The 22,468-nt window shown below is 47.4% G+C and overlaps 1 protein-coding gene across 1 annotated transcript in view; it reads left to right on the plus strand.

The window, feature by feature from the left end:
* The window catches only part of CAPN13 (calpain 13), a gene marked incomplete at its 3' end in the record, with an annotated part of 46,118 nt that extends 24,923 nt beyond the window's left edge, over positions 1–21,195 (plus strand). Inside the window, exons 8-21 of the mRNA XM_081068450.1 lie at positions 790–864; positions 1,985–2,112; positions 3,790–3,926; positions 8,033–8,044; positions 9,973–10,172; positions 11,155–11,191; positions 11,541–11,597; positions 14,687–14,744; positions 14,842–14,900; positions 16,504–16,572; positions 17,408–17,483; positions 19,350–19,478; positions 20,520–20,575; positions 21,169–21,195. Of these exons, the coding sequence (XP_080924576.1) occupies positions 790–864; positions 1,985–2,112; positions 3,790–3,926; positions 8,033–8,044; positions 9,973–10,172; positions 11,155–11,191; positions 11,541–11,597; positions 14,687–14,744; positions 14,842–14,900; positions 16,504–16,572; positions 17,408–17,483; positions 19,350–19,478; positions 20,520–20,575; positions 21,169–21,195 (1,120 nt within the window). The remainder of the gene's footprint in view (positions 1–789; positions 865–1,984; positions 2,113–3,789; positions 3,927–8,032; positions 8,045–9,972; positions 10,173–11,154; positions 11,192–11,540; positions 11,598–14,686; positions 14,745–14,841; positions 14,901–16,503; positions 16,573–17,407; positions 17,484–19,349; positions 19,479–20,519; positions 20,576–21,168) is intronic.
* Positions 21,196–22,468: the final 1,273 nt, after the last annotated feature.

The raw sequence follows: 22,468 nt of genomic DNA on the forward strand, positions 1-22,468 counted from the left end.
TGGTAAAGGCCAGGAGGTGGGAAAGTGGGGACAGGTATTTCTAAGGCAATAAAGACAATCATTATTGCTGGAGCATAGAATTCAAGGATGGCCGTGGGGTGGGGAAATAGGGAGTTGCTCAGGTAAAGCTGGAGATGTAGGCAGAGACCAAGGTTCTGTTTCAGGAGTCTGAACTTCATCCTGAGAGTGAAAGGGAACCTCTGATGTGTTTTAAGCAGGGAAATGCCACAATCCGATTTCTGTCATAGGATGGCAGTGTGGAGAATGGATGGGAAAGTGAGCAGGACTGAGTTCAGGGAGACCATTTAGAAGTCCAAGAGGGAGGCCAGGGTTCCTGAACCAGGAACACATCAGGGAGGATGGAAATAAGCAGATGGCTTTGAGAGGAGTTTAGGAGGTAGAGTCATTAAATCATTAATATTTGGTGATTGGATGTAGGGGGTGTGAGAGAGAGGGACTCTCATGTTCTCTTGGGCAACAGGAGGAGACAGAAGATGAGTACAGATTGGGATGAGTTGATTTCAAGGCCACTGGGGGAGTCCTGGTGGAAATATGGGATAGACCACAGCCTGTATCCATCTACAGCTAAGGAAAGAGGGTCAAGCTAAGGATCGCCGGGAAGCCATCAGCATGTAGAGAAGTACCGAATTGTGTCACTAGATAGAATGACACTCTCCTCTTGCTTCCAGGAACTAATGGACGCCTTACAAAGGCCCCTGTTGGGCCACATGTGGTTGAGATGAAATACCCTGGGAGATCTCACCCTATGTTCTGTCTGTCCATGCTTAGGTCTCTGGAGTGGCAGGAAACCCAGGATCCGCGGAAAAACCAGCTGTATGAGAAAAAGGACAATGGCGAATTTTGGTATTTATGCTCCTTTTAAAATTATATTTGAAATCTTTAACTACTGCCCAAACCCTCAATCCCTACCCCTTTCCCTAAACTTTTGTGAGACTAGAGATTAGCTTTGCAGAGACCTGTGTAGAGGAGCCTTTTCTCTCTAAGACACAGAAACTTTGGACTGGAAATTACTTGTGTGCTCTCAATCTGTGTGAGTATTTCAGCTCTGAAATATTGGAACTTCCAGGAAATGTTCATGGTAAAAGGGAATATTGGCACCAATGCTTTGAAACCAACAGTTGCGTGGAAACTAGGATGCATGTGTATTATGCCTGTATTTTGTATGCTTCTTCTTGGGACCTTGGAGCTCCACGGTCTTCCTTGACATAAATTCCAAAAGAGCAGCTCAGCTCAGCGTTCATCTTCTAGCCCTGATTCGAGAGTTCTGAGTGAGACATTGTTGTCATTGCCCAGCAGCTATGTAGGACTACATGTTTTGAAAACATATTTCTAGCAATATACTCATATCTTAAAGGATACAGTGGACATTTTTATGAGGGGTTGACTAGTTTACTTAGTGACATAGTTAAATAAAATTTAGCATGTGGGAAAAGGTGGCTGGATCTAAGTAATTAGGAGGAATCAGAGGGAGAAATGTAAATAAGAAGGAAAAAGATTTCCAGTATCTCCAATTTAATCACAGCATGAGGTGGGATTTTAGGTGTTGAATGCATTCTATTCTGATAAAGACCTCAAGAGTGAAATTGGCAAAGAGCCTTAGGGAAAGGCAGTTTTCTCAGTGTGTAGAATCCATGGTGGAGAGAGATTGGTTGTCATCCTGCTGGCCCTGAGTGAGCTCGCAATTTGATCAGTGGGTTGAGGAGATGACACTTAATGATAAAGCCCTTGCCAGTTGCCATGCAGAACCCAGAATTTGACTCTGACCTTGTCCTCCCAACCATTGGAGGGAGCAGAAATGTACTTGACCACAGATAAACCAGAATGAGGGTCTGATCTTTGGGTGGGTCAATAGTAAGTCAATGGATAATGTAGCTGACAGGCAAAGGTATAGTCACGTGATGGGAACTCCCACCTTAAGGACAAAACCAGTGGTCATTAAGTGATGTGTATCTATTTTTAACAGGATGTCATTCCGAGATTTCCAAGAGAATTTCTCCTGTTTGTTTATATGTAACCAATTTCCAATCAACCTGGACCATGGAAACATGCCACATGAAAGATGGTCTCAGAGGGCATTTAAGGACCACATTGGTAATTATTCTGCCAGACGGGAAGCTGCCAGCCCTAGCCCCTCTGGGCTTCAGGTCTCAATGGCCCCTGATTCTGAACCATCAGCCCAAAGTTGGAAGGAGAAGAATTTGTCAGCCTAAAACAACAGCTATACTTCTCCAAAGGAAACGGTTGCTGGTGGGAGTGGGCAAGCGAATCTCAAATGTGCCTTCCCCACCCCTTTGTGCTCTCACATCCCACTGTCCTTCTACTGACCTTCACCCAGCTCCCAGGAGTAGAACAGACTCACTGCTCTTCAGCAGTTACCCAGGACAGTGGGGACGCTTTAGACAGACACTGGGCAAAAGTGAGAGTCTGGGTTAAACCCATGCCCTTTCCACGAGCACCATCCCGACATAAAGGAGAATACTCCTGCCCCCTTGTTTGGTGTATCCTGCAGCAGTGTGCTGAGATCCCAGACGTGGGTCCTCAGAACCTGTCTGTGGGCTCCCGAGTGGAATCTTGTTGGTTGTGACCTTAGGAGAATCACATATTCTCACTGCAGCTCCCACTCCCTGTCTGTGACATGGATGAGTGAAATAGCTCCCTGGGAAGATGAATCTGAGTATGCTTACATATCCTTGACAGGAGAGGCTGTGTAAACAATGTGCATAAGTGAGTGTGAGTGTGAGTGTGACTGAGTGAGTGAGTGAACGTGTTTGCACCTAGACATGTGCATTCCTCTCCTTGGCACCTGCCTGTCTAGAATGGTTTTCTTGAATGACGCCACCCCCCAGCGTGTCCCTCTTCAACCTCCCGGCTCTTCCCTCTGCTGCTCAGACAACCTAGTCCCTGGGAGGCCATGGGCAGATGCTAAGAAGCCTGAGTCACTCTTGTCAGCAAATTTGCTGATTTACCTACATGAGCTGCACCTGTCTGACTGTGGGGCCCAAACCCTCTTCCCTGGAGATAGTTCATTTCAATGGACTAACCCAAATTACATATTGGGGCCATTTTTAGTAATTCCTTACAAGACAGAGATGGGAGCCAGCACGCAAGCACCTGCTAGGTACTGCTAACTCACTTTAATGTATCATTTCGCTCCACCTCAGAATAGCCCATGACCCTGATGATCCTCTGTCTCCTCATCCCCCTTTCACAGCTGCCCAGTTGTGTCCCAAACCTTCTGATGTGTAGTCATTCATCTCTATCTTGACTTCTTTTCATTCTTTCATGCATCTGAACCTAATGGTTTTCACACCCTTTCTCTCTCTTACTCTGGCTTTGATGCACACTCTTGGGTGATAGAGTATTATGAATTGCCATCTCTCTGTCTATTTTCCCGCCTCTGTTGGTGCTTCGGGGGTTGACGTCATTTCAAGACTCAGATGTTATCACCAATACATACGCTCATACATACCTAAGGACTCTGGGATTTTTCTTATAAAAATAGTCTTCAACTTTACAGTTTAAGAAACATTTTCACCAAGTGGGGAATATGCTCCCCCTCCTCATTTTTAAAAGGAGGAGACTGAGGCTCATAAAATAAAGATGCTTGTTCCACAGCTAGTAACTGTGGGGACTGGGACCTAGGTCTTAGGTCTCCAAATCCAGAGTTTCTAACCCAACCCACCAGGGCTGTCTGAACTGGACATGGCCCCATCCAGGGGTCCCAGGAGCCAAGCCGAGCTCTAGTAACAGCTCTTTCTCTTGCAAAAGGACCTCACGAGGATAGACAATACATCTTCTCCATGCCAGAGAGCACAGAAGACAACAATGTCATCGTGTCCTTCAGCATCATGCCACAAAGTTTAAAGGCAAACAATGAATTTCCACTAGGCTTCCATGTGTACAAGGTAAGAGCCTGCTTCAGGCTTGCTCTTTGGGGACATTTGTGTATAACTTGTGGGTTGAGAGCAGCCCACCAGATTGGGAGAATTCATTGAGCCACAGTCACAGAGATAAAACCCAAAAGGACTACAGAGTTCGTCTGGTCCAACTCTGTAAATTTGCAGGAAAACCGGAGACAGAGAGGAGATTAGACTTGACCAAGTTTATAGTGGGGCTCCCCTCCTGCCCAGGTCACTTGTCAGCATTCCCTGGTATGCTGCAGGCTCTAACACTTGTTGCTCAAAACATAATCTAGTCCAAGACCATCTGTTGTAACAATGCAGATTCCTGGGACCACCCCCAACCTGTCTGAATCTTCACAGACAGAGCCTGAAAATCTGCATTGTAATGAGCTCCCTGGGTGATGCTTATGGAGTTGAAAGTTTGAGAATGATTGGCTAAACTTTGGGAGGAGTTTAAGAAAAAAATAATCCTGGGTATAAAGCCAGGAGGTATGTTTTTCTTTTACGTTTAGACCACAGTCCCTTCATAGCTCAGTGGTTGGCTTGCAAACATCTGCTTGACCACTCATCCAAAGCCACTCATCTACCTTGCCTCCCCCCCTCCCACTTCATGGCACTCCCAACCAGCTTTTCACCTTCTAAGGGGCCATTCCCCAACCCACAAGCCTGCACACACCCCAATTCTGAGTACTGTTTTCCCAAAAAATAAGACCTAGCCGGACCATCAACTCTAATGCATCTTTTGGAGCAAAAATTAATAAGACACGGTATTATATTATGTTATGTTATGTTATGTTATATTATATTATATTATATTATATACCGGGTCTTATAGTAAAATAAGACTGGGCCTTATATTAATTTTTGCTCCAAAAGACACATTAGAGCTGATGGTCCGGCTAGGTCTTGTTTTTGGGGAAACACGGCAATCAGGGAATTCATTTTTGAAAATACCACTTAGAAGAAAAGAGTTACAACAGAAAATCTATTGCCTCTGCTCCCTCCTCCTGCCCCAAATAATTGAATGCATCCCAAAGATTAAGTGAATGGTTCTTGAATCATATACCCCACAGCCACTCTGCACATTTTGCGTGACCAAGATTATGCAATTATCAAATGCTGGGATCGCCTCTCCTCATGTTAGACTTGAAGAAACTGAGGCTCAGTGAGGTGAAGTGACATCGTCAGAATTAATGGCAGAGCTAGGGACTGGGCACCAGAGTCATCCAAGCTGGTAGTGAAACACACCCACCACCTCTGGCTGGAGCTCCGATTACATCATCTATGGGAATCATCTCAGTTTCTGTTCATTGAGACTAGGCAGCGTTCACCACCATGGGTCTCAGCCTATGTATGGAGAGGCAGGTCTGCTGGGCACCCCACTGTCACAGTGGAGCCGTCCTGTGTGATGACTAGAGTTCACTCTAATAAGAAGGCCTCACAGTGATACAATACTTCAGAACTCCAAGCATATTCACTTTTATTGTTCCCAAAACCCTGGTATCCCCACTTTTATAGATGTGGAAGCCAAAGCTCAGAGAGCAAGAATGACCTGCCCAAGGGATAACTAGGAGGTGATGGGGGAGTGCTTGATACTAGAACCCCTGGTCCCAGGTTCAGGGCTCCCAGGAGGGCTTAGGCACTAACCTTCCTGGTAATACTCACAACTCAAAAAAAAAAAAAAAAAAACAATGATTCTGGCTGTAGAAGGAGGAGAACCCTTTGGGTTCTGCTCTTTCTGAGCACATTTCCACTTCCTCGTTATATGAAATCAATGGGAAAGAAATTGTTGGGACTTAGTATAGTATTTTTGAGGTGCCTCAACCCTGCTGAGGCTATGAAAGATCATCTCTTGAGGATGCAGTAGTAGACAGTTGTCATTTTCATTACCACCAGCTACCTGAACACCCTTTCCCCATGGTTGGGGAACCTTGGTGGAAGGCAGCACCTGGTTTTGTACTGCAGCAGAGGCCAAATATTCCCTCTCCCCAGCCCTCAAATGCAAACAGACAGATTTGTGAACCAGGCTTATCCCATGAGGTGCTCCCCTCATGCCCCATCCCACACATACACACTCTTGGTTACTCTGGGCTTTGGCTGTTAAGGATGTAACTAAAAGAAGTAGGACCAGTCGAGGGATTATTTGCAGCAAATCTTTGGGCCCAGCAGCAGCCATATGAGCAGATCCTGTGGTGTTGTCCAGTTCTGTAGCCATCTCATCTGGCTCCTGCCCACTCTCTAAGCTATATTCTCTAGATGTCCCATTGACTCTAGGAGCTAGCCTTCCCATAAATAACTTTCTGCTCGATCTATTCTGGGTTAGTTTCCATTGCTTTCGGCCCCAGGACTCTCAAATGATTCAGGTGCTTTCTAAGAGGACCCTCATCCTCAGTGTTCCCCTATTCTCACCTCTGAGAAGAACAAAAGAAAAGGAGTGGGAAGGGTTGGGAAGAAATTGAGACATCTGGTCTACTTAGCCAGGCTTGAACAGTTTAGGGCACCAAACAGGACTACTAAAAATGTCTCAGCCAGCTCTTCTCTTTCCTGATGAGAGACAGACGCTCAGAGAAGAGATTAGGGCTGCCTAGCACACAACTCGTGAGGGTGCTGTTTGCATTGTCATCTGTGAGTCTGGTGCTCCAGAGTTGGGCCTTGTGTTAACCTGTGTTAACTGATTTGCCCAAAGTCTTTACAGTTAGGATCCCTGGCAAGATTGTAATCATATCTGATTTTTAAATGCTGCCAAGCCCATTCCTCTACTTTTCAGCTAGAGATGCATTATTTCTTATCTGTCCACTTTGCTAAAGGGGCACTCAGACCCGAGATCTCCTCAGGTTCCCTGGAGATCCCAACGGATCTTGCAGGATCCTGATTTAGTTAAACACCAAAGAATAGTCCAGATCTTGATACCTCAAGGGACACTTGAATTCCTTTCACAGTTCAGCTGAGAAACACGCTATGTCGGTACCAGCAACCAGGCTCTCAGACATCTCCAGGGCTCTAATGGTGTTTGTGGGTAAAGTGCTGCCCAGATGACAACTATTAATATATGTGGTGCCCCAGCTCTGGTGTGGGCCTGTGACTCCCCAACTACTATGGGAACACTGCCCTGCCTTACGTCAAACTGAACATGGTGTACAAATAGGCAAGGAGAAGACAGGACAGAGAAGCAGAACAAGTGTGGGCAACCCATTTCATCTTCTCCCCAAAGCTCCTCCCCCAGGCTGAGACTTTCTACCTCCCTTCCAGCTCACTCTTAGTCAGTCTCTGGAATAGTCTGCCTGGGCAAATCAAGTGGCCTGTACTCACAGGTGTGACCCAGGAACAGTAGTGGCAAAGAAGTGCCACCCAACTGTGGAAGACAGTACCTGGTGGTGGGTCTTAACCACAAAAGAAGCAACATAGTTTGCTTTATTTCTACCTCTGCTACTTGGACTGCTGAGCCTCAATTTCCACATCCATAAAATAGGGAGCCCAGCATCTGCTTGCAGGATTACCGTGACAATCCAACGCATTACACAGAAGCACTTTGCAAACTGTGGAGTGGCTTGAAAATTGGCTGTATCCTCAGGGCTTCCTTCTGCCACATAGAAAGACTGGATCGTAGATATTTCATATGCACATATCCATTCCCTATAAACACCAGAGAGCCTAGAACAAATTCTCACTACATTTTATAGTGGTCTGATGGGACAAAAGGAGTTTGCAGCTCATAGGAGCTCTGATGCTGGGGAATTTACATTTGGTTCAGATTCTGTCTTACCTCCAGGCTCTACCAATGTCTCACTTTTCCTCCCAATTTTATCATCATGACTATGGCAGGTAACTAGAGCTGCCAGAGCTTACAAAGAGACAGTCTCCTCCTTTCAGGCTCTTTTATTCCCTCCTCAGTTGTCTTCCCCTTCTTGTTCCCTACAATGGTTTGATTTCCTTTATCACAGCTCTGCATAGGGAATGAGTAATGGTCCGTGTTCATTTCCGGGTGTGCCAGGCAACAGGCTGACCATGTGAGAAAGTGTGCAGGGCCGTGAGCCATGCTTCTGGGATCTGTTTGCCTTTGCATATTGGTTTGGGTTCCTGAACCTGTTTTTTTTTCATCTTCCCCACAGGTCGACCCTCAGGTATGGTCCACCACTGCCCTCACTGGGCTTCTCAAGCCTCTGTTGGTGTCCATTGGTAAAGTGTTATGCCTCTTCCAACACCCGTGGCCTTGACATGTCTCTTGCTGAAGATAAGGCTTATGTAGCTGGTTCCCATTTATTTGAGAGGCAGGGCTAAAGGGGGTACCTCTTATATTCTTTGTCAGCCCCCAAATCCACCACCAACAGGATGCATGCTGTGCAAATGCAACTTTAAGCCACATGCTCTCACTCCTCTTACAACCAAATTGTCACACATTCTAAGTAGATATTCTGACTCAACATTGGGGAAAGGTGGCTTAAAATATGGTAAGGATGGGGAAACATAGATGGAGTTTGGAAAAGCTAACGTCACAGGTACTCAAACCCCTGGTTAATTGGATGTGGGTTCTTGGTGCTGTTGCAGCCGGGGAAGGTGCATGTGTCTGAGGACCCCTGATGGAAGGGAGCGAGTGTGTGGTGACTGTAGCATGAGGGCTGGTCCAGGGAAGCTCCTCCAGGTTTTCCAGAGGCATCCCAACCGTTAGAGGCCAGACAGGGTGTCTCCAAGTAGAAGATACTCAGAAGCCTGGGCAGCAAAGCAGGCAGCAAAGAGGCCTGTCTGTCACAGCAGTAACCCAGCCACAGAACTGGGCTTAGGATCAGATTTTGGTCTCCGGCACCCCAGTCATGGAAGTGGAACTTCTGGAAGGGCTTCAAGGAAAGCACTCAGGTACAAAGAATAGGTCTGTGTTCCAGTTCCCAGGGCTGGAGAGTGGAGTGGGGACTTGATCCAGGAAACATGCCCCCATACTCACACTTATGCTGCCATTGAGCAAATCTGTTCTGAAGGATCAAGAGCCTGGAAAGGACCACAGGGGGCAGTGGAGGGAGAAGGGCAGGAGAGTAGGGAATCTTCTAAATTGTAGGGGGCACGATACCCATACATGTATACCTGCATGCATGAACACATGTGCAAGCACGTACACACACACACATAGCCACAGGTCAGTACTGACTCTCTGGAAAAGAACTGATCTCATCATTGCTTTTGCCAGAAGGGCCCAAGCAAATCATGCTCCAAACCTACTGGGGTTGCTGTTAATGCCACCAGAATCACTTTGAAGGTTCCACCCAGCCCCCTGCTGCATACCTGGGACAGTGGCCTAGCTCCTATCTCATCTTAAATCCCAGCCCTGTCCCCACCCCCTAAAAAGAAACTCTTCCCTTCTCCCTGTTTTTCCCCAAGGCAGAGCTCACAAATAATCATTTCATGCTGCGTAACCATTCTAAATGGAATCCCCATGCTCGACTGTATTGGGGAAAATTTATTTAGTAAGGGGTTTTTATTATGTAATATGTATGTGACATCCAGTAATAGGAACTGCGTTATATTTATTGTTTTATCTCTAAGAAAATATTGAAATAAAAGGAAAATGATCAGGGCCTATTATTCTTCAATGAGAAGAACTGTCAGGGCTCTGCTGGAAAGATGAGATGGAGGGAGTGAAAGGAGTCCAGCTCTGTAGTGCTGTCACAGTCCAAAGGGTGCTTTGCAAAAGGATCGGGACAGAAGGTGCACTGGGGACTCCAAAAGTAATTCAGTGTTGGAACAATCTCACTAGTTTTCATGGAAATCTTCTTTATATATTAGCAGAAAGATAAACCCAGAAACACAGGATGCTGTTAGATTTAATGAGGCAAAACCGTGTGTCAGATTTCTGTGCATTCATTGTAGTATTAGCGTCTATATTAAATAACAGTCTAAACCCTATTGCATTGTGAGAGTTCAGGTAAGCACCATCTCCTTTTTCAGGGTCCCTAGTGTTGTTGTGGTAAATGGAGAGGGGTCTGGAAGGTAGTGGGTCTCTCCTCATAGCTGGAACCCATGCACCCAGGGAGCTTTCTCACCTTCATCATGTTTCTTCTAGTTCCTGCACTTCGGGGAGAGATTGCCATCCACCTTTTATTCCCTATTCCGAAATCCTTGCAATGGCATAAAGAGTAAAAGCAAGTGGAACTTCACAAAATGTTTCACTCTGAGCCCGGGGACCTATGTGGTGGCCGTATCTGTGTGGAAAGAAGTCGAGTTCTTGCTCCGAATCTTCCAGAAAATGCCAGACAATGACAGGTAAGAACCTCTGGAGTTAATTTTATAAAAACACATTGTGTCATTCTGTGCAGCACGTACTGTGTCAGCATGCGTCCCACTCTCAAAATGCTCACCACAAAGGGGGGCAAGAAAGTCTGTGGACCAGTAACTAGCCCACAAACAAGAAGGAACCATTGCTCGATGGAAATGCCAAGTCATGCGGGAGGACAGAATGGAGGGGCCCATCACTGGCAAGAGGTCCTCAGGAAGGCTTCTTGGAGGACATGGCGTTTCAGCTAGTCCTTGATGGAAAACATAATTTAATGTTTCAAAGGGGCAGGCAATGCAGGTGGAAGCAAAAAGCATGAGCAGAAGCAGGGAAGTGGGTGAGCACAGGGCTTGTTAAGTGATGTCAGCCATATATACAGGAAGGTAGTACGGGACATACATGGTAATTGTGCGAAACGTGGCCAGAATGTGGGGTAGAACAGGGAGAAAGTGAAAAATGGGCCTGAAAGATAGAGTCCAACCGTAAAGTGTCTTCAATGCCAAGGTAATGGTCAAGACTGGTATCAACAAGTACACACCCTGCTAAGTGCCTCAGCCCCTCTTGTACCCCGAGGTACTATAATCATGGCAGTCTTTACAGTTAAGTATGGACGAGGCCTTCTGAATCTGGCATGTCTGACAGCCACTGTGCCGCCAATCAGAGTTGGAACTTGAGAAAAAGCTTACCTGCCATCTTGGTAATGGAGGTTGCAGTACATGCATATTTGGTTATGAAAAGAACCATTTACTAAATGGCTTGAGGACAAGATGACCCAAAAGACTGGACACATGGTCAAGATGCTCATCTGTCTGCTGACTGCCATGTCTGCCCACTTCACGTCCTGCTGTGCAAGGCTGTCCACTCAAGTCTTTGATGTACATGTCCAGTGCCACCTAGGCTGCCTTGCATATGAAAATTTATTTTTAATAGTGAGCTGGTCATCCTTGTCACACTGTCCCCCTGATTTTCTAGGAACCTGGGCAGCAATTTTAACCTCGGAGCATTGAAGGTAAGTGTGCGGTCAGGTTCAGCTGCTCAGCTTCCTTGGCCATAACCCACCCCCAAGAGTTCCCGTCTCCTTCCTTCTTGCCTTATCACTGACCAATGAACACAGAGACAGCATATGAGCCATGATGGTTCAAAGAGGCAGGGAAGAGGGGAGAAGACCAGGCCTCCAAGGCCAGGCTGGACCCTACCATCTTCCTTCCACAAACTTCCATTTTCCCATTTCCGTAAAGTTTTTATCTGATGCGATGAAGACTCTGTCTCAGATCCGGGGGTCCTTGTGCCCTCACTGTACCAGGTAGGTAGCCTCCTTCCCCAGAAATTTGATGGTGCCTATTTTCCCTTTGATCCAGGCAAGTCTTCCAGAGAACGGCTCCCAACAAAGCATGTTCTACAAATATGCTCAGCAGGTATAGTACTTAGCATGGGGACAGGTGATGGAGGGACCAGAGAGAAGGAAATCTCTCCCTGGCTTTATCAAGATACAGAGGAAAAGTGACTTGATGAGATTGTTTTATCAGTCTCTTTCTCTGGATGTCTCCAGAACTGAGCTGGCTACCAAACCCTGGAGAGAAGGGACGCCCTACCTGGGTGACATCTGGGATGAAATGTAGAGCTTACAAAAAAAGGAAAGGCTCATTATGGTGTGTGTGTGTGTGTGTGTGTGTGTGTGGGTGTGTGCGCTTTTTAAATATTTAAGCAAGCAATTGGCAACACCCCTTGAAATCTGTCCTTCTGCCACTCTGCCATCTTTCACCAACCTTGGCATGGTTCCTCCCGGGAGCTGGCCAGCTTCAGAAAGCACCAACAGCCCTTTTCCTGCCAAGCCACCTATGTGCACAAGGGATTTTCTTAATGGTTTTATAAACCACTATGAAGAACTCCTTGACTTGTCAGGTTAAAAACAGCTGCCAAGGGCTCTGCACAAGGAGTTTTTTACCATTAATTATCATGTCGGTGTGGGAAGTAGAAACTATTACAGACGATCATGTGTGTGGAGCCAGCCCTGGGCCAGTCAGAGGCCAAGGACAGGAAGGATGCCAGGCAGTCAGAGGGTACATGGGCCAGTGAGGATCAGGAGGCAGCCCAAAGGGAAATTATTTAGGTAGCCTGGGCCCAGAGGGAAACACAGGGAGAAATGTAAAATGTCTACATTTTAGATAGCATGAAGGGTACATGTTGCAAGGAGCAGCTCAGCATGGGACCTCGTCGAAATCAATAAGGACCTAGGATTCAGGTCCATATATGGGTTGATTCAGAACGCACTTCGTTTGATGCAAGATGATTGTCCCCAGTCAGTGAGCTCCTGAAGGCAGGATACATCACGTGCATTCTTTGTCCCTAAGACCTATTACTATCCAGGCATAGAGAAGGTGCTCAATCAATTTACATTGAATTAGACAGATTAGCTTCCCCAGAGCAGATGCCCAAGCTAAGGTCACTGCCCCAGGTGATCAGTAGGACCTGCTCAGAATACCTGAGACCAAGATTCATTCAAGGGCAGATGGCAAAATCCTCGACATGGTCCATGCACCTGCACATCTGAAATAAGAAAATGTAATTGGTCAGATGATAAATGGGACAGATTCCCTGATTAGGACTTCTCCAAACAACAACCAAATGTCTCCTCATAGAGAGTAGCTGGAGTCTTGATAGGAATTAAATAAGACACAGGTGCAATTTTGTGCCAAGGAGCATGGCCGGGAAGTGGAAGCCGGGCTGCATTCCAGTCCCTTCCCCCCCTCCGCTGGTCACCCTTGAGCAGGGCCAACCGGGCATCATCATTCTGCACAACCTGTCAACTATGCTCAGAGGTTGTACCCTCCGTGTTAAATTGAGAGTGAAATATTTTCCATGCGCTCACTGTGTTCTCTCTCCTGATCTCTTGCATCAGTTTAACTAGCCTTAAACTAACTTGCTACTATGGCTACCACCACCACAAGTTACCTTTGTTAGCCATGGTGGTGGCGATGGTACCATAACCCAGAGGAAGCCTGTGGGAAAGCAAGGACACACTCGGCCTTGGGGTCAGGTCCATCTATCCATCATTTATTCAGTTGGAAAACACATCCCAAATATCTAGGATATTCCAAGTACCATGCTAAGCTTTGGGAATGCAAAGCAACCGTCCTTGGGGATCTTATGTTGAGGTGACAGAGACAATGTACAATTCTTTGGGAATTCATTGAGTCTCTTATCTCCCTTCTCATCTTCCTATGTTCATCTCCTCAAATGTTTTGGGGTTTATTGGGTGCAGGGTCCAGGTCAGGGGCTGTCCTAGGGTGGGAGACATGCAGAAGAAAGGAGACATGGTCCATGCCCCAAAGCTACTTAGATCCTGGTTGGTGATTCCATGTGAGTCAGGGTCCCTCACCAGCATATTAACTGCTCTTCAAAGCAAGGTGCCATTATTCTTTTGAGGAAAAAACTCAGTTGATCGTGGGCACACTGCACTGACATAACCAACATTGAAGGCATTGAAGAAGTGACGTGAGGGCCAATTTCAGACAGTGGCAGGACATGTTTCTTTAGGGCATCGTGAGGAGTGGGCACCCTCCTAGCTGAAGGACTCCCGTAAGGACAGGCTATCGGACTGCTTCTGCTTTTGGTTCTGTGTGGTGAGAGCAACTGTCTGGGGTGCTGGTTCTCAAAGACCCCAAGGAGTCACCTTCTTCCCCATGACCTAATGCCACTCTGCAAAGCCACCTGCTGAGAGGCCTGACTCCAGCTTTCCTCCAGGTAAAAGCTTTTCTGGGGTGTTGATGTCACCTTATCCCCTCAGCTTTTACCAGGCTGAAGTAAGAAACAGCCACAGATAGAACAGCTCTACTTCTCTGTAAAACCATCATGGAAGGCACTGCCCACAAAGGTACTCCATGTCGCTGGTAGAAAATTGAATGCAGTTCATGCCTCCGGAAGTTCAGGCCAGGACAAGTTTCTCTCCCCTCAACTTCAGTTGTTTCCCAAGGAAAACCATGATGTCTCCTTTCTGCTTCAGTGCCTGGGAAGACTAATGCTAAGTAATTGCTCAATTAGAGTGGCTTCTCTTAGCCTCCAGGCCCAGCGCTTTAACCTCCCCTCACCACATACACACATTCAGTAGTCATATTTTCTTAGTCTCTTTCTGGAAGCAGATGGGGAAACACACCTACAGGGCTGAATTGATTCATTCAATAATACTTCTCCTGAGGGGCTCCCAAGTGCCCAGCACAGCAGGGAGGAAGCAAACATTTCTTTCAATCCAATAAAGAATGAAGAGATAAATGCAAGGTGACCCACACCAAGTATCAAATGTCAGGAGTAATCAGCACTACAGATGTTCAGGAGAGGGAGTTATCACCATGGCCTGGAGCTATCAGAAATGGCTTCATGACACAGGTGAGATGGGCCCTCGGTGGGAACTGTTATTAGAAATCTGAGGGTTTTTAGAGTCAGGCAGGTGTGCCCCGAAGCTCCTGGGCACTGAGTGATTCCTGCATTCCTCCCTTGTTTGGATCAGGGACAGAACATTGATGCTGCCCAGCTTCAGAGCCTTCTCAACCAGGAATTCCTGAAGGGTAAGAACCTGCTGCCCCCAGCCGCATCCCCACTGCCAACTCAGTCCAATGCCACCCTCCCAGACATTTCAGTTCCTCCTCTTCTTCCCCATCTCAGGACGTCCAGGGGATACATTCTCCTTGGATGAGTGCCGGAGCATTGTGGCTCTAATGGATGTATCCTTTTCAGTCATCCCTCCATCTTTTCCCCAGCTCCAAGAGCCCATCTGCTCTGTGAGCTTGCCCAGGAGTCTAATCAGGATGTTGGGGAACGCTTTTCTCTCAGTGTTTCCTCTTCTTCCTTGGTACTAAGAGCTCACCAACAAGCTTGGGTTTCTGTGGATTCTATACAAACTCCCCAACTCTCCAGCACAACCACAGCAATAATGACAATAGTTACCATCTACCAGGCATCCACTGTGAGCCGAGAACTGTACTGGTACATACGTGTTTCTTCCTTGTAATTCTTGCAACAACCCTACGACGAGAAGCATTGTCATACAATGAAAGAAATGGGGGTTCAAAGAGCTTAAGTAATTTGCCCAGATCACACATCTACTCAGAATTTGTGCCTGGATTTCTGTCTCTGTGCAGCACCCATGGGAACTATTTTCTCTCCATCCCTCCCCTTGACACTGGAGGAGTCTTCACTATTGAAATGCCTTACTTAAGAAGCCTCGATAAAGATAATCACTGAAACTTGTAGAAAACACATAGGTGTATACGGCAGTTGCACCCCATTATTAATTATGCTGTCTTTGCCGATGAGGAGGCCGGGGTTGGGGCCATCCAGTGACTTGTCTAAATTCCATGGCCACAAGTGGCAGGGCTGGGAATCAAACCCAGGTCTCCTGACTTCTCTCTCCAAGTAGCCATTTCACTCCTGCCCACCCCATCTCCCCACTGGCAGGAGGGACTAGCTGTACGTGTGCCTAACCCCCAGCTGCTACCTGCAGCTCTTTCCTTGGGTGTGTGCTGTTGGCTGGGAGAAAGACAGATCCCCAGCCCTTTCTTTCCTAACAAGACTCGACTGGGAACTTGAAGCCAGCCATTGCCGAACAAGAGGGCTTTCTGATGAAATCATGAATCAGGCCCTGTCTCTGTCAGCAGGGTTTGGAATCACTCAGAGACACTGCCCATCCCTGCAGATGAATGAAAATGGCCACGCAGCTCCACGGCCTGGGGGAGATAACCCGAAGGGTGTCACATCTGCCAGGCCCCTGCAAAGCAGTCTAGTCTTTTCTGCCCTTCCTCCTCACACTCCACTCCAGTCACACTCCAGTTCACACTCCAGTTCCTCAGAGATCCATTCTTTCTTTTCACGGGTTCTCATTAAACCCGTTGTATGGAGTGACCAGGGCTGGCTTTAACACACTTAATGCATTCTATCCACTCATGTGCACACTTTGCACACATTTTGTTGCTTCAGGAGCTGACATGACCCCTTCATGCTCTGCCCACTCTCCCCTGCCAGGGGCCCCACTCCAACTGGTGAAGGCTTTGGGGGCTGTGTTTTGGGCTTTCTCTCTTCCCCAGGATGCAAGGGATGTTGGCGCCCCCTTTCTCAGAACTTCTCCTTCCAATTCACCATTTTCCCTTGTAAAATAAATATAAGCCAGGTCCCTTTCAGACACAGCAGGAGGCAGCGGGCATGGGCCCATGTCCTATTCTGGTGATGTTGGACTATGTTACTAGCTGATGGATGGAGAGCTCCTTGTCAGGACCCTGGCCCCTCTGCTCACTGCACGATGGACTGGTTAACTTTTTAACTCCCCAGCAGCTGAAAGTGAATGGACGGCTGGACCAAGGGGAGTTTTCAAGACTGTGGACCCGTCTCGTCCACTGCCAGGTACCGGCGTGCTTTCTTTTGACTCGCACTCTTATTCCATCCAGTTAGCAGATATTTACTGGGTCCTGACCCTGCACCAGGGTTGAGGGGCACAAAAGAAAAGGAACCCACCCCTGCCCTCAAGGAGAGCTCCCATTGTGTTTGGAGAGGCATATCCACACCAGCAGAAGACAGTGCCTGTTCAAGGGGCAAGAGGAGGATTGCTCCAGGAGGAGAAAGGTGTCACTGTGGACTATTGCTAAAACCCCCAGGTAGCCTCGCCCTCCTCATTCCTCCCGGGCCCAGTGCGGCATCCCCAGCTGCTCGTTCACCTTATTCCCTTCCTCCCCATCTCCCAGGAGATACGGCAAAATCACAGACGTGTCCTGTTTCCCCCTTTGTAGCACAGGGTAATCACGGTACCTAGCTCCTAGAAAGAGTAACTTGCCCAAAGTAACACAGCTGGGATGAAAACCCAGCAGATTGCTTGTAAAGTCTGTGCTCTGAACCACCACCTTACGCAAACTCTTTAAAGAGCTGTACACCTCCCTGGAAAGCAGTGAGCCAGGGTGAGTAAGAGGAGAGGGCAGGTTGGTTGAGCGAAAGCCAGGGGCCCTGGAGGGGAACCTACAAGCCAGCAGCTGGAAGTCAGAGCGGGTGGCTTCATCACGCAGAGCCCACCCCTGCTTTCCTCTGCCCTCAGCTGGGCTGCCCTGCCTGCCTCTGAGCTGGGCCCACTCGAGTTTTAGTGAAGCAGCCTCCAGAGATGGAAAAGGGACTTCTGGGACCTCCCTCTACCCAGGGCATCTTCTTCAATGGGACTTCACGAGGGCTTCTTGCTTCTTTTCCATATCAGAGTGTTTTCCAGAACATCCAGAAGAACTCTGGGGTTTTCCTAAGCTCGTATTTGCGGGAGGCCATAAAGAATACAGGTAAAGCAGGGGATCCTTTGAGCCCCAATGATTGGGGGTGGTGGCGGTATGTGTGCGACACACAGCCCTAGCATGCTGCAGTCGAGGCCGGTGCAGCGGTGTGGGCCGTAAGGAGAGAAGAGGGCTGCAGCTTCCGGGTCCTCCCCTGGTGGACACTAGCCTCTGTGGGCCTCCAGGCTTTGGACTCAGACTCCATCTTGACCTGCCTGAGTTCTCATGTGCCAGTCATTTTCCCACTTGCCTTTCTCCCCAGCACCACTCTAATTGTGAGAAAATATCCCCGTATGATTGATACCCGACCAGAAACCAAGCCCCCCTTGGAGACGCTTCCTCTCAGCCTCTGGGCCATTAGGGTTAAATACTCATGGGAGGGCTGTTACACTCTCTTCACAGAGGGTTTGGGGCTAAATGAAATCTATGGCATCTGACTGCTTCAAGGAGACAAGAGCCTTCAGGCCTGGACTAATGATAATAATACCTTAGGGTACAGGAGTGCTTCATAGTTCAGCAAGAACGTGTACTCACGTCATCTCAATTGATTGTCTTGACTACTGTGGAACTGGGAAGGGCAGGAATCATTATCTTCACTTTACCAATGGGGAAATGGATCACAGAAAGGTTAAGTCAGGAAATTGCACCATCCTTAATAAGATGCAAAATCAGATAACCCCAGGTTACCGTAGTTTTCTCTCCTGCGGCTCCTGGCCTGGAAAGAGGTTAAAACACGGGCTGCTGCTGCCCACTTTAGCATATATCCTCCCCCTTAATTCTTCTCAGTAGAGAGCTATGGTTCTCAAACTCGAGTGAGCATCAGAACCACCTGAGGGCTTGTTAAAACAGGCCGAATTGCCTCACCACCCACTTCAAGTTTCAGACTCAGGAGGGCTGGGGTGGGGCTCAAGAATTTGCATTTCTAATCAGTCCTCTGCTGAGGCCGTGCTCCTGGTCCTGGGATCACACTTTGAGAACCACCAACTAGCCAGTGAAAGATGAAATCTTTAAAGGAGACCTCACTAATGACTCCAGAATAATAAAAGGAAGAAAGAGAGAATAGCTGGAGTTCAACTCAAAAGCCTTCAGGGGCTAGAGTGCAAGTGAGAGAGCGCATGCCCTATTCAAAGGCATTCAAATTCCCACTTTATTAGCTCTGCTGGAGAAACCAGTCTCTGGCTGTAGGGCCTACAGGCAGCCAGCTTGTCCTCTTGATAGATGGTTTTGCTTGCAAATTTCCACTGGCTCAGCAGAACTTAAGGTCACATATGTGATTGGTACCTCCCCAGAGCTTCTAACTAGACGTGCAAGATGACGAGACCCAAAAAAGGCAAGGCACCTCTGTCCTGCCCACCTGAGGTCACCTACTGTGTTGTGGTCTCCCCTCTGAGGACCATTCTCTTCCCTGGATGACCGGCTGGGGACTGAATACCCCTCTTCCAGGAACCACATCGAGCCACACTAACAGTACCACACATAAGTCATAGGGTAGGGGAGGAAGGCGGTTTTTACAAGGTCACCAGCAGACAAAGGTTTGACATAGGCAGGGTTGGAAACAAACCCCAGGTGTCCTGGCAGCACTCATCCCACCTGGGAATTATCAAGTGATTTGAAGGCTGAAGTGTCCCCAGATCAGTCAGGGTGTTGAGTATCTTGTATTTGCCTCTGGCCAAACTCTAGAACAGTTGTTTGTGCCCAGAGGAAGAAAGAGGAAACTAGAGAATCATAAAAAGAGTAAAGAGGAGAAGCTAAGCTGAGTAGGAAACAGTGGTTGAAGGCGACTAGGCCCTCTGAACAAGTTTATCAGGACTTGCAAAGCAAAAGACCACCCCACTCTCGGCTTCCTCCTCGCTCACCGGCTCCCCTGTGGCCCAGACTTCCTTGCAGGAATCTCCATCAGCAATGAGCTGCTAGATCTCATGACTCTCCGGTACAGTGACAGCAGTGGCAGGGTCAGCTTCCCCAGCCTGGTCTGCTTCCTGATGCGGCTGGAAGCCACGGCAAGTAAGTGTCACCTGAGGGACATCCTGGAGGCCTTTACAGAGACAAAAGAAGACCAGGAACGTACCCCTCTCGCAGGTCTGGGCAAGGCTTCAGTAGTGGGGTAGCCTGGGGTCCTGTGTGAAGAGTATTTGCCCCAAGCGACAGAGCCACCATTAGCCTGTGTAATGGTGTAGTTGGCTTGTGTCCCCAATCTCCCTTCTGCACTCTTCTCCCCAGGACATTCCCCTATCCCAGGCCCCTCATTTCCTCATCACCCTATGTATTCACTGCCTCTGGGGAGCCAGGTTAAATTACGATGACCCCAACCCAGGTTGTATTTATTGTTTAAATCTACTGTTTAGTCATAGATTTGGGTCTCAGCTGAAGAAATTGCACACATGTGGGAATAGCTGGGGGCCGGAGGTCTTTCCTCGGGATTCAGAAACTCAATGATGTAAGCCAGAGGTTTTGACACTTTAGCAGCATACCCCTTTGTTTTAATGAAATCTTACGTGGAACCCCAAGCCATATGAGAGCTCAAAACGGAGCTGCTGTAGAAGTGGGGTCTGGCTTCGACTCTGATCCTTGCACCATCCCTGCTATGTGGCACCTCTATAAATCCTACAGCTCTGAGCTAGGCAATTGATATTAAGATTGAGAGAACAGGGTTCTGGGAGGGTAAATGAGAAGCTTGAGGTGTAAACGTTGCTCTAGAGAGTGCTCTGTTGGACAAGGGTGGTTTCCCCAAACCGTGCCCCTGAAACACTTCCTAAGACAAGCCCATACATCCCCAAGGTCAAGTGTGGAGAGATTCAAAGTGCAAGAAAACTAGCAAAGGGAGAGGGGCCAGTGGGCCAGAGCAGTCAGAGAGTGCTATTTTGAAGACACGAACGAGCCCCAAGCCGCCCCACGGTTGTAGAGTTTGGCTGGAAAGAGAAGAGGAGGCAGGGCCAAGGTGCTGTGTAGAGGGCAAAAGAGTACTTCACACAGAATCACCGCGTCTGTTTTTATCTTCATGTGGGCTCAGGCCTGTCCTGATTCTTCTCCTCCTCTTTACCCTAGAGACTTTCCAGAACCTTTCCAAGGATGGAAAAGGACTCTACCTGACAAAAATGGAGGTGAGCTGCCTTCCCCTCCCAGAGATAGGGAACCACCTGGGCCTCCTCTCCTCATCTGATTCCAGGGGGCATTTTTCTATCTCAGGATATTGAACAGTCTGTCAAAGGCCAGCCAAGCTGCTGGTCCCCCTGACTCCAATTACTGGCTTTATATATTGCTGGCTGCCAAGGCTGTGTTAGGATCTTGGCAGACAGATTTTATTTTTTTCCAATAGCTTAATAAAGCAGAAGATTATGTGGGAGTCATAAATCCAAAAGGGAACTGAAGAACACCTGCTGAGCTCACTGTACGTTAAATTTCCTCCCATGGAGTTCGAAAGGGCCTCCTGGCCCAGCCAGCCGGTCGCCCCTCTCACTGCCTGGCTGTTCAGGGACTAGCAAAAGATGGGCTGTGACAGGCGGCTGGGACCTCCTACTTAGGTTAGAATTAGCTGGAAAGCATTGAGGAGACTAGGTGGCCACGAGGCCCTCTTGAACAGGTTTCTCAGGCCTTGCAAAACAGATCTGTCAAGGGAGGCAGGTACTATTTGCCCTGATCTATATTAAGCTACTAAGTTTAAAGAATGGTTGTAATGATTATGCTTATTTCTTAGTGGATGAACCTGGTCATGTACAACTGAAGCAAGGAGTGGAGCAGACCCCAGAGCCCAGGTAAGACGTGGTATCTTTAGAATCATTTCTGTCTAGGGGCTCAATTCCCCTTCTCCTCCAGGAACTACCCATAAGATTCTCTCCCTGGGAGCAGCCTCCTCAGAAATTACAGAGCCCTTAACTGTGTGAGTCAAGGGCAGCTGCTTAGGGCCCCCTGAGTTTCAAGGTCAACGCTGACTGAAGATTTCATCTAAGCCACGTAGACCGGTGGGCATTCATGAAAGAGGGTGGCCTGAAAGTCATGAGTGAGGGAGTTAGAATTCTTTTTTTAATTAATTTATTTTTATTGAGATGTAATTGGCATTTAAGATTGTATTAGTTTCAGGTATATAACATAATGATTTGACGTATAGGTATAGATATATAATGAAATGATCACCACAATAAATTAGGTTGACATCTGCCACCACACATAGCTACAATTTTTTTTCTTATGATGAGAACTTTTACTCTCTTAGCAACTTTCAAATATACAGCACTGTTAACTATAGTCGCCACGCTGCACATTCCATCCCGGGGACTTATTTATCTTGTAACTGCAAGTTGGTACCTTTTGACCCCATTTACCCATTTTGCCCACCCCTCAAGCCCCCACCTCTGGAAACCACCAGTCTCTTCTGTGTCTATGGCTTTGGTTGTATTTTCACTTTTGGTTATTTTTAGATTCCACATATAAGTGAGAACGCACAGTATTTGTCTCTCTCTGACTTATTTCACTCAGCATAATGCCCTCAAGGTCCATTCATGTTGTTGCAAATGGCAAGACTGCTTTCCTTTTTATGGCTGAAAAATATTCCATTGTATATGTGCCCTGCATTTTCTTTATGCATTCATCCATTGGTAGACGTCTAGATTGTTTCCATGTCTCGGCTATTGTTAATAATGCTGTGATGAAAATGAGGGTGCAGATATCTTTTTGAGTTATTGTTTTTGTTTCCTTCAGATAAATACCCTGAAGTAGAATTGCTGGATCATGTGGTAGTTCTATTTTTAACTTTTTGAGGAAACTCCATATTGTTTTCCATAGTGGCTGTGTCGATTTATATTACCACCAACAGTGCACGGGGTTCCCTTTTCTCCACATCTTTGACAACGTTTATCTCTTGCCTTTTAGATAAAGCCATTATAACAGGTGTTAAAGTGATATCTTACTGTGGTTTTGATCTGCATTTCCCTGAGGATTAATGATGTGGAGTATATTTTCATGTGTCTGTTTGTCCATTTGTATGTCTTCTTTGGAGA

The sequence above is a fragment of the Rhinolophus hipposideros genome, assembly GCF_964194185.1.
Source record: "Rhinolophus hipposideros genome assembly, chromosome: 12".
Lineage (NCBI taxonomy): Eukaryota > Metazoa > Chordata > Mammalia > Chiroptera > Rhinolophidae > Rhinolophus > Rhinolophus hipposideros.